The sequence below is a fragment of the Tribolium castaneum genome, chromosome 1 (assembly GCF_031307605.1).
Source record: "Tribolium castaneum strain GA2 chromosome 1, icTriCast1.1, whole genome shotgun sequence".
In the NCBI taxonomy this organism is placed as follows: Eukaryota; Metazoa; Arthropoda; class Insecta; order Coleoptera; family Tenebrionidae; genus Tribolium; species Tribolium castaneum.
In genome coordinates, this window is record NC_087394.1 from 32,417,494 (window position 1) to 32,429,165 (window position 11,672).

General features: G+C 33.5%; 4 protein-coding genes across 4 annotated transcripts; 3 read left to right on the top strand and 1 right to left on the bottom strand.

Annotated features, from left to right (window-relative positions):
* Positions 1–309: 309 nt before the first annotated feature.
* MFK3-16 (cuticle protein 19.8) lies at positions 310–701 on the bottom strand. Its single transcript, NM_001416448.1, is given in 1 exon segment — positions 310–701. A coding segment is annotated over 1 exon segment (300 nt). The 5' UTR covers positions 674–701; the 3' UTR covers positions 310–373.
* A 4,395-nt stretch (positions 702–5,096) lies between these two features.
* Positions 5,097–5,550, top strand: MFK3-15 (cuticle protein 65). Its single transcript, NM_001416449.1, is given in 1 exon segment — positions 5,097–5,550. A coding segment is annotated over 1 exon segment (375 nt). The 5' UTR covers positions 5,097–5,118; the 3' UTR covers positions 5,494–5,550.
* A 1,611-nt stretch (positions 5,551–7,161) lies between these two features.
* LOC657322 (venom carboxylesterase-6) lies at positions 7,162–9,335 on the top strand. Its single transcript, XM_963788.5, has 9 exons — positions 7,162–7,232; positions 7,281–7,547; positions 7,602–7,752; positions 7,808–7,993; positions 8,042–8,247; positions 8,298–8,478; positions 8,528–8,700; positions 8,746–9,017; positions 9,063–9,335. The coding sequence occupies exons 1-9, from the start codon at positions 7,179–7,181 to the stop codon at positions 9,253–9,255; spliced, it is 1,683 nt and encodes a 560-aa protein (XP_968881.3). The 5' UTR covers positions 7,162–7,178; the 3' UTR covers positions 9,256–9,335.
* Positions 9,336–10,613: 1,278 nt separating this feature from the next.
* Positions 10,614–10,916, top strand: LOC103313842 (cuticle protein 65). Its single transcript, XM_008198142.2, has one exon. The coding sequence runs from the start codon at positions 10,614–10,616 to the stop codon at positions 10,914–10,916; it is 303 nt and encodes a 100-aa protein (XP_008196364.2).
* Positions 10,917–11,672: the final 756 nt, after the last annotated feature.

An 11,672-nucleotide genomic window follows, 5' to 3' on the forward strand; every position in this document is an offset into this window, starting at 1 on the left:
CTTTTAACAACTTCAGAGGGTCCATAAAACATTGCTAAAGTTAGTTAAAAAAATGTTTTTTTACTTTTGTGGAGGTAAGAAGGTAAGGCAAAATTAAAATTTTTAGGAAAAAAATTCAAAATAATAAATCTTCTGAAAAGTTTGTAGAATACGTAAAATAAAGCGTGGAATTCACTGGAATAAGCCGTTTTGCTTTATCACTTTTTGTTTTGGAGTTATGATTTTTTTGTTGAAGATTGAAGCATGTGCATTCCCACTCATAAACATGTCCCTAATTAAAAAAAAATGGGAAAAATGAAAATACAAAAATGAAAAATAATAATTTATTTATTTATAAAATAAAATAAATTCATTTAAGTTCCATCAATCCTCTCTACCAAGCGTGAGCAAGGGGGGCGGCGTAAGCCAAATGGGCACCATGGGCGGCGTAAGCCAAAGGCGCGCTGTAGACGGCGGGGGCGGCAACGACGGTTTTCTGTACGATGGGGGCAGCATAGGTGGCAACCACCGGCTTGCTGATGACGTCGGTTCTGTACTGGTGGCTGACGGCGGCGGGCACGGCCACCGCTGGGGCGGCGACGACGGCCGGGGCGTAGGCAGAGTAGCCCAAAAGGCCTCCGGGTTTGGCGGCCACGATGGCAACGAGAGCGGACAACACCACCAATTTAAACATTTTGTAGGTCTGTGTTGACGAGTCGTGCGACTGACTGAATCGAACTAATGCCGATTTGGATTTCCGAGCCGTTTTTATAGCGATCAGTTGGTGTGAGACATTCAATGAATTCGGCGAGGAGTTAAGTATTTGGTTCGAATCCTTGGGGGACCCAGACCTTGAAAGCTTACTTTTACCGTGTTGGTGAGGAGTTGGTACGACTACGAGCGTACTAATTCATACGATTAGGTGCAATACACGTTTGTAGTTTCCTAGTGGACGGATTGCGAAACGGTACTGCTATTATTATCGACACGCTGTTAGTCATTTTGCTTCGTTATTGGATATTTAAATTCAAGAACATGCTGGTTCCTGGTACTTTTATTCGTCGATAAATGTAATTTATGTAATTCTGATTGACAATTTACTCACAATTATGTATGTTTTTTGATACTTCTGTAATTAATATTAGCTTTATAAACTACAAAGAAGTAGGTACTTCTATTTTCTGTAATTTTCTGTAATTCTGTAATCTATTTTTTTACTTTAGTAAATTAATGAAACTTTTATGTTCTTTGCTGTCTAATAAAATTTTTTGTTCTGACAGTGGAATAGTAAAACAAAAGTTAAAATGTGGTGTCTGTTGAAGATTGTTTTACAGTCCCGGATTTTATTTAATTTTATTTGAAAACTTATAAAAAAGAGTTCAATAACATCTGTTGACACTAGGTATCCTACTATTTTGCAAGATAAAATCGCAATATCAACAGAAACAATAAGAATGTCTTTAAGTATTAATAAATCGCGGTTCTTTGGTGTAAGTGTCAACTCCTATCTCTTGTTATGCAAATTAAATTAAATTTTAATATGTTTGAAGTGAATTATTGGTGGTCGGTTTTCGCTTATTTATTTATGAATAATATAAGAACTAAAAATAAAAATTAACAATAAAATACATTTTCCATAAATAAACTCACATCTATTTCTACAGAAAAGATTTAATATCTTTATTAATAATTTGGGCTTTTATACTGAAGATGTAGTTTACTTTACTGCTTTTGTTTTTTTGTTATTATTCTTTATTTGAAATCGATAACTGTTTGGGGTCAAAATTTTGTAAAAGACAGGCCAGATGTTTTGAACAAGTTTTGCAATAATAATAAATTAGAAATTTTATAGATTATATCCAAAGAAATATTTCGCGAAAAATTTTCGAAAAAAATCTGAAAAAATTTTAATTAGAATTTTTAGTATAGATATTAAGTTAGTTAATAAGTGTTCTAAACTAAAGTTCTGAAGTTGGTACAATACAGAAAATGAACCGCTGAATTCAACAAACCGCATTGCTCTACGACTTTTAGTTTTCGAGTTATGAATTTTTTTAATGAATAAAATTTTTCACTATAACAAATGGCTACCCTAAATTTAGGCAAAAAATTTTAAATTTTTAATTCTTGTGAAAAATTGATATAATATGTAAAATGAGCCGTAGAATTCAATGGAACAAACCGAATTGCTCTACGACTTTTAGTTTTCGAATTATGAATTTTTTTAATGAATAAAATTTTTCACTATGACAAATGGCTACCCTAAATTTAGGCAAAAAATTTTAAATTTTTAATTCTTGTGAAAAATTGATATAATATGTAAAATGAGCCGTAGAATTCAATGGAACAAATCGCAATGCTCTACGACTTTTAGTTTTTTTTTGATAAATTTTTTTAGTGAAAAACTTTGATCGCCTCTGTAGCCGGAACCGTTGCCCGGAGCGACTTCGGGTTTAGACGAAAAAATAGATAAAATTAAGCGCTATCAGATGGTTTTTTGTTCGTTACTCTAAGTTTTACAGTTTTCGAGAAAAACGGAAAAAAAAATGTTTCCATTTTCACTTTTTTTTAATTTTCAATCGCCAATTACGGCGAAACTATTAAAGATATCGTGAAACGGAAAAATGGAGGATAACCAGAATAAAAAACTCTACAAAATGGAATAAGACTTAAGGCGATATCTCGCAAAAAATGTTTCTAAAAGAGCTAGGAGAAAACGCTTTTTTAGATCGGAAAGAGCACATCAAAATCTATAAGATAGAATAGGTTTTATTTGATTTTGAGACACTTTAAAAATTGACCAATTTTAAGGGGGGGGTGTTAACTTTTTTTATTTTTTTTTTATTTTCTCATTTACGGCTAAACAATTCTAAAAAGTGAAACTGTTTTGATCCGTACCTATGCAAAATAGTTCGGGGAATCGATTGGCATCGAGAAAATTGCCAAATTGCCAATAGTTTTTTAGTTATGAATTTTTTAAAATTTTACCAATTTTTGCATTTAGCAGCAATTTTCTCGAAAACTATTTGTCAGAGAACAATAATCTTTTTTGAAGAAAATAGGTAATTTAAAGAGCTTTCCAACGATAATACACTTCATAGGGTTATCTCCAATAGTTTCGGAGCTATTGCTCGACAAATGTTCCGGGTACCCAAAATCGACAAAAACTGCGACGAAAATTGAAAATATCAAACATCAAAAAATCGAACATTTGGACTTTTTGTAGACTTTTAACAACATTTGTGGGTTGTTAAGACATGTAGAAGTCCATAAAAATTTGCTGGAGTTAGTTTAAAAAATTTTGTTTTTTTCACCTCTTTGAATTATTAATTAGAATTTTTAGTATGGATATTAAGTTAGTTAATAAATGTTCTTGGACTTTGTAGACAGTCGGTCGATATTCAGAATCAGTGACCCCTGATTTTATTTCTTTTATTATTTATGTGCACACCGCCTAAAAATTCCTAAACTCAAACTTATCCTTTTATTTTCTTTTTAATTCTTATATTTTTACACCTGGATGACCTTCCAAAGATCAAGTGTAGTACATTGCATGTTTTATTTATTTTACCCTTTAATGTACGCTTTGTCTCATGCCACGCCTTGGAAAAATTTCGAAATCCGTCTCAGATGCAGTTGAGTAAATGATAAAAAATTCATTTATACCTTGAAAATCAATACAAAATATAAAGAAAATAAACCAACGTCACTCAAAGTGTTGCACAATGGGAATAAATACTTTGTTTGAGTTTCGACTAATCAGTTATATAATGAGCCGATTTCACTATCAAAATAGTATGATTCAGTGTCATTTCATTATCAGACGTTGGATAAATACAAATTGAACGTGTTGAAATTTCTGTTAGTTGTAATAAGTCGGCAAAAGTATTATTTTTGGTCAGACATTTTTATTAAACAAGACTAGACAGCGATTACACATTTCGTGTAAAATACTTAAATTTATCTACATTTTAATTTATGTATCTGTTGATGTGTGGATTTATTGGGATTCATTTTTAACGACTTTACAATAAATTGCTTTTATCAGCTCAAACGAGTTTCTTGCATAAATTATTGATTAGTGCATAAGCCAACAAATAAATTATGAAAATCACTGGAATATTAATTAATTTTTTTACGATATAGATGACAGATTTACTTAGAAGTAATAACTTTCTTAAACTTAGTACTATAATGCGTTTGTTTTAACGCTTTGCTGCTTCCGAATGTATGTTACTATATTATATTATATGTTAATACATTCCACAACCGGTAAATATAAAAACTTGTATTTACTGTTTTAAATGGAAATATTCATTACTACGGAATTTACAACTACTACAGCTAGTTTTACTACACGTGTAATGATGAAATTGAGAGTGAAGTACTTATGTATCTATTAACCAACTGTTTGGTTTGGTTTATTTGAATACAGACTTTGCTTATTTAAGTTTTTTTGACGATCAGTGTTATGGAAAAACTTTGGAAAGGTTAACGACTGGTCAGGAACAAAACCATTGTTAGTAAGAATAGCAATATTTGCAAACTTGGGCCCGGTTTACAATTAATTTGACGTTTTTATTCAATTAAAATAATCATAAGTTAAATTGAATCAGTCATGTACTGCTAAACCAGTCCTTAAAATAGTAATAAGTAGTCTTAGACGGATGTGTAATACAGAGTGACCATTACATTTAAGACACATGACTGAAACAAGATCACCCTGAAATAGGTCTGAAATAATTCCGTTGAAATAATTAAATTAATATTTACGAGTCATTCAAGTTCCAGTAATAAGATGAGTTAATAGGTAAAGCCAAATATTCAGCCGTGTCTTAATTCGGTAATTTGAGCTATTCCGACTATCGAAAACAGATTTTCGTCAAATTAGTGCGTGAGTTGTTCCGCCGGAGGAAAAGTTCAGTAGGTGTATCTCACACGAAACCATTATCAAGGCTTTTGGGTCTAGTGACAAGAATGAAAGCACAATAATACCTGCCCAAACCTTTGTCGATCTAGATCTAAACTTCCTTGATTTTGGCGACGTCACACCAATGCCAGGCCTATAAAAACTCGCTCAGTTTTTGGATCCAGCATCAGTCAGTCCAAGACTCGGCACACAGACCTAAAACAATCAAAATGTTCAAATTGGTGGTGTTGTCCGCTCTCGTAGCCATCGCTGCTGCTAAGCCCAGTGGTATTTTGGGCTACTCTGCCCTCGCTGCCCCAGCTGTGGTGGCCGCCCCCGCTGTGGCCGTCCCTGCCGCCGTCAGTCACCAGTACAGAACCGACGTCGTCAGCAAACCAGTTGTTGCCACTTATGCCGCCCCCATTGTTCAGAAGGCCGTAGTCGCCGCGCCCGCCGTTGTCGCCGCTCCCGCCGTCGTAGCCGCCCCCGTCGCCTACTCCGCCGCTGTTTCCCATCAATCCCGCGTGGATTACCACCACCCCACGGTTGTGGCTGCTGCTCCCGTCGCCTACGCCGCCCATGCTCCAGTAGTACACGCTTGGTGAAGAGAGGACTGATGTGTTAATGTAAATTATTTGCAACAATAAAATTATTGAAAATAATATGTTTTTTAAAAACCTTTATGAGGCCCCCAAGTGTAACTAACATATGATCTACAAAAGGTAAATCTTTTTTGAAATAGAAAGATATCTATAATCTTGAACTGTGAACTCAGCAAGTCCTAAAGAAATAACAAGAAACGACAGAACAAATAAGTTTACGTCTGTGGAAGTGTTATTTATCAATATTTTTCATCGGACTTGAAATTATCGGCTTAGATAATAACAGTCAACTTTTCGGCCGTTCTAAAAATTTGAAAAATTGCTTAAAATGCATTTTCTAGAAATCCTCACTTTTATTTAAATTTTTTGTACCTCTATTACAGATTGTAGGTGACCTATCGTAATTCTAAAACCACCAAAAAGTAGAAAAAATTTTTTTAGTATTTTTTTAAAATTTTATTTCAATTTTTGTCATAGGAATTTGGTCAAGTAACTGTTTAATTGCAATTTTATGATAATTTAATGACGCTTCTGTAAACCGCTCCCAATTGTTTAATTTCATTTAAACTTTTATTTAAAGTATTTGAATTTTTTACTACTTTGACTTGGAGAAATAGTGAAGGGAGTGAAGGACCTACTTTCAAGATTAACAAAAATCATTTACTATTTAAAATAAAAAAAAAACAAACAAATGCTATTTAAAAAAAATCATTACGTATTTTTCGACACTTATGAAATTCTAAACGGGGAACATCAGTAACTAGCTTAAGTTGGTAATAATTTAAATCTTTTTTTCTTGTTAATTACTATACATACTTTTATACAAACGTTTAATTTATTTATAGGAATGTTAAACAGGTATTTTTAACATAACTATTACTTAATTTCTACAGTGCTCTGTACACTTTCCTAAAGGATGATTTTGCTTTTTGTAAAACGGAAAAAAGCACATTTTGGGCACTGTAATGAAATTGCAAAATTTGTTAAGAGACTTGAAGAAGTTATTAGGTTAAGAAGGAATTATCGGTTGTTTCATAATAATAATTAACAGGAACATTTCCATTTTTAAACAACCTTCTTAATTATTTTCATTATTCTAATTGCACCTAGTTTTTCGAAATTGTTACCAAATTACGGTGATGTAATGCAATAGTCTACTGTTATGGTGAACTCACAAAGCTACACACATCTAATTAATTATAAGAAGCATTAAAAAAAATAAACGGAATTCTTTAAATGTTGTAACACACAAATGACAAAAATATGTAATTATAATAAAGGTCAAAATTAAAGTTCAAGCCTTGAATTGTATTGTGTTATTTTTATTACTAATTAAGAGCAATATTTATTCAAACTAGAAGATATTTCGAAACTGAAATATTTCCTCGATGATGATAAGATAAATTTTGAGAACAAAATTTTGTTTTTCGGTTAATTGTTTGTAAAAATATGATTTGCAGATCTTCCAAGTTGTTTATTTCTTTGTCAGGCACAATAATTTATGAACAAAAACATGCAGTAATCATTCGTTAACCTTATGCATCATAAGATCATCACAAAAATTCAAGAGGCTTTCTTGAAATATATCTTTTTATCAAAAGTACCTTGTCAAGGACAGAAAGTATTTAGAAATACTATTCTACTAACAATAACAACTGCAGTATTTATTAGATTTGCAAACCTACAAGATGGTTAAGAAGTTATTAGTCGCGTTAAGTTTATTAACAAACGTTGCTTCTCTGGTGAGTTTATAAGGCTCAAAAATCCGAGAATAAAAATACGGTTTTAAGCTTGGAGCTCCCGAAATTATACTACCAAACGGTCCAATTAGAGGCAAAGAAGCAACCACAATTAAAAACACACATTACTATGCTTTCGAAAAAATTCCGTATGCAACTCCTCCAGTTGGACAGTTACGTTTCAAGGCACCCATACCACCAGCAAACTGGGATGAACCCTTAGATACCACTAATATGGACGTAGAGTGCTACCAACAACAGTTTAACAAAGAGTCTGAGTCGGAAGACTGTCTTTATCTCAATGTTTTCACCCCTCAGGTTACTGATACAAGCATAACAGTTTTTCCCGGTTTATTTGCAACAGATTTGTAGCTTCCTGATGATAAAAAGGATCCCATACCTGTCATGGTGTACATACATGGTGGTGGTTTTGTCGGTGGTTCTGGTAGACACACCTATGGTGATCGTATAGTTGACCAAAATCTTGTATTTGTTGCTATTAATTACAGATTAGGGCCTTTTGGTAATTAATCTTATAACAATTTTTATAAATCGTGTTCTTTTTTCGAAAATCGTAGGTTTTCTGTCAACACAAGACGAAGTAATCCCGGGTAACAATGGTCTAAAAGATCAACACTTGGCCTTGAAATGGGTACACGATAATATCAACTTGTTCGGTGGTGATCCTGATAAGATAACTATTTTTGGCCAAAGTGCCGGTGCGGCCTCTTGTGCTTATCAGTTATTAAATCAACAAAATGAAGGTCTATTATTGGTTTATAAACAAGACACTTAAAGGAAGGAAATTTTAGGTTTGTTCCGAGCCGCTATTTTACAAAGTGGGACGTTTTTGAGTCCTTGGTCTTTCCAAAGAAGGGCCAGGGAGATTGCTTTTGACACGGCGGCTTTTATAAACGACACGTTTAAAACCAATCGTGACTCACAAACTTTGTTTGAATTTTTGCAAAGTGTGGACGCAAAAGCACTGGATCGAGCGTCCGAGCAATATCATGATACAGTATGTTGCGTGTATTTGTTTTTTTTTTTAAATTTAGTTATTTGCCGAAGGAGGAAAATCCAAATGATACGGAAATCTTGCATGGGTTTTTTTGGACCCCAGTTGTGGAAGTCAAAAATCCGGATGCTTTTCTCACGAAAAAAATGTATGGTTTGCTTCAAGCCGGAAATGTTATTCGAGTTCCTACCTTGCTTGGTATTACTTCGGAAGAAAATCTTGCTTTTAATACGGGTATTATTACAAAAGATGCAACAATTGTTTGGCTAATTTTCAAATACAGACGCAGCTACTTTGAAAAATGTGATGGGCATCTATGACGAAAATTTGGGTTGGTTAGTGCCACATGATATGGCAGTGACCGATGAGACAAATCGTACCAACATTGGGTCAAAAATACGGGAGATTTACACAGGTGGTGAACCTTTAGCCGAGCATCTTGGGGACGGTGTTCGGGTAAAATATCACTGCAGTGCATTTAATTTTTATTTTTGGTGGTAGTATTCTAGTGACACTTCATTTACACGCTCTGTTATCAAACACGCTGAAATTTATTCGGCATTTGCCGATACGTTCTTTTATCAGTTTTCCTATGACGGAGAGATTCCTGGATTCGATGTCCATTATGATGGTGCTGAGAGTGTTGCTCATAGTGAAGATTATGCTTACATTTTTTGTGGGGGAACAGATTGCGATGTCACTAAATATCCACAATCTGATCAAACCACAGTTGATAGAATAATTTCGATTTGGACCAACTTTGCTAAATACCAGTAAGTACTGATACAGTAGTACGATATTCTAACACACTGAGTCAGAAACCCAACTCCAGAACCATCTGAACTGCTGCAAAATATTACGTGGCCTCTAGTTTCCACCGAGAATGGTGACTTTTTATACGTTGACATAAACGAAAATCTTGAAATAAGAAATCATCCAAAGGAAGCTACGTACCAAAAGTGGGTCGAACTGTACGATAGTTTAGGGTATTCAGATTTCGACACATATTAGAAAAAAACAGCACTTGCAAATGGTGGGAAAAATTAATTGAAATGTAATTAAAAACAAGAAATAAAATATTATACTTCAAATTTTTATTGTTTTTTTTTGTATATTTTAAAGTTTAAATGAATGACTATTTAAATAAGAATTTTGTAACACTTCTAAACTTTAGTAAAATAGCGGTGCAAGTGGAATGTCTAAAAATTTAAATAAAACCACAAATACCATAGGTTTACTTGTAGATATCTATAACTTGTCAGTTGTTTACATTTTTTTTTGTACTGCGGTTTACATATTTGACTTGACACAATTTATGTTTTTGTAACGTTGAATTTTTATGACCTATTTTGCTATTTACATTTATATTTCAATCGCAATGAAATATTGTATATTGTTTGAAAAATAAATACACATCAACAAAAAATTTTGTGTTTCTGTTCTTCCCTTTTTTCCTTAAAATCCGTAAAATTAAAATTAATTAATTATTGAAAAAAAATGCAAAAAACTGGTATTTCTTATAACATTTTAGAACAAGCATGCCTAAATGTTAGTTCATTTTTATTAATTAATAGCTTCAAGATAATCTAAGTACAATTAACCAAATGCATCTAGACAAATGTATTTTTTTCCAGAAAAAAAAAATTCCTTCTTCTGGACCCATTTCAGGTCGGTATGTAGAATAGTTGCTGCAATGCTGTTACTTAAACTGTAACTATTTATCACAATACAATGTTTCTTTTGTAATGAAACGTTTATCTTATTGGTTGTGTCACTTTTCTTTTAAATACCTTATTACTGCATTTAGAGAAAAATTACTTTCTCATCACTTAAACGTAATTTAATGTATACTGCTTAAGTAAAAACAGTGATGACATAAGTTGCTTGTATTGTGATATCACACGCTTGTATAATATTATAAATGGGCATGTGTCAAACAATCGTAAATTCACAAAATAAAACTATATTACCTTAAACAGAAGAAAGCAATAAATCTGCATATGTAGCTGTGATTGTGACAAAATTTGACGCTGAACTAAACCAAATATTTGTACAGCTCCAAATGTTGTTTCAAGCTACAGTGTCAAAACATTAAAAATTTCTTCACCCGTTCATGTTCAAACTATTTGAATAAAGCAGTTACGGCAATAATAATCTCATAATTACGAATTTCGTTCCATATACTTGTAATTTGGCGGTCACCAGCGACGCGTGACCATATTTTACTTATTTTCTCACAATAAAGGTCTTTGTATTGCGTTAGAGCGGCTGCAGAGGGGACGGATTTGGTGCTTTTCCCTCTATATAAATGTGGATTTTTCGCAGAACGGGTATTCTGTCATTCACGTCGACGACACAGACCTAGTAAAATGTTCAAGTTGGTGGTGTTGTCTGTAGTGCTCGCCGTTGCTGCTGCGGCCCCAGCTCCTGGATACCTGCACGGAGGATACGCCCTTCCGGCCGCCACCAGCTACTCCTCCAGGATCGACGTGCACACGCCCGTGGTGGCCAAAACCATCGTCGCCAGCCCCATTTCCTACGCCTATCCTGCTGTGAGCCACGGGTACGGCATCCACGCGCCCATCGTCGGCGGATACGGCCTGGGATACGAGCATGGGTTGGGGTACGGGTATGGTATCGGCCATGGATATGGGTACGGACATGGATGGTGATAGCGCCCTAGCCCAATGTGTACAAATGTGTTCATTAGAAAATCAAAACCGAATATCCATTTAATCATGTAAATTCCACTTTCGACAAATAAATGTGTAATTTATTTTTATTTTATTTTTTATTACTTTAAATTAACGCCCCTTGCTCTTGATTAGTTAGTTCAAAGCTGCATGAAATTATGAGTGGGATGATTACGTACAACAATTAAAAAATTAAGTTCAATAGAAAATTATCCAAAGCACCTGTCGATGTCGATAAACTGTCGCAAGACTTGTGTAATAAAAATAATGAGTGATATTCACACACTAGAAAAAAGCATAAAGTTAACAATTAACACGTAATTATGCGTATTAATGCGCTCAATAAATTGACCGCAATAGTGTGAATAAAAATGTGGTAATCAAACTTTTTAAAGTTTCGTATCCACATAAAAAATGAAGCCTCTAGCTTAATAAGAAGAAAGAAGAAATTTCAAAACACAACTTCGGTACACTTGTCAGTTAATAAATTAGTCATATTCAATGGAAACAGTATAAACCCAGCGAAATCCACGACAATAGTGAAATTATTTTTGGTAGGTTTTCCGGCTATATTGCGGAACCAATAGTAATAATAATTATTATTAATTAATTTTTAGAAGTAAGCAGTTAGATTAAAGAGAATGCTTCTATGATTTATTTGTTTACAAAGCAAATAAAATAATTACATTGTAAAATTACAATTAAGGTAAATAAACGTGTGTTCAAGAAATTGAA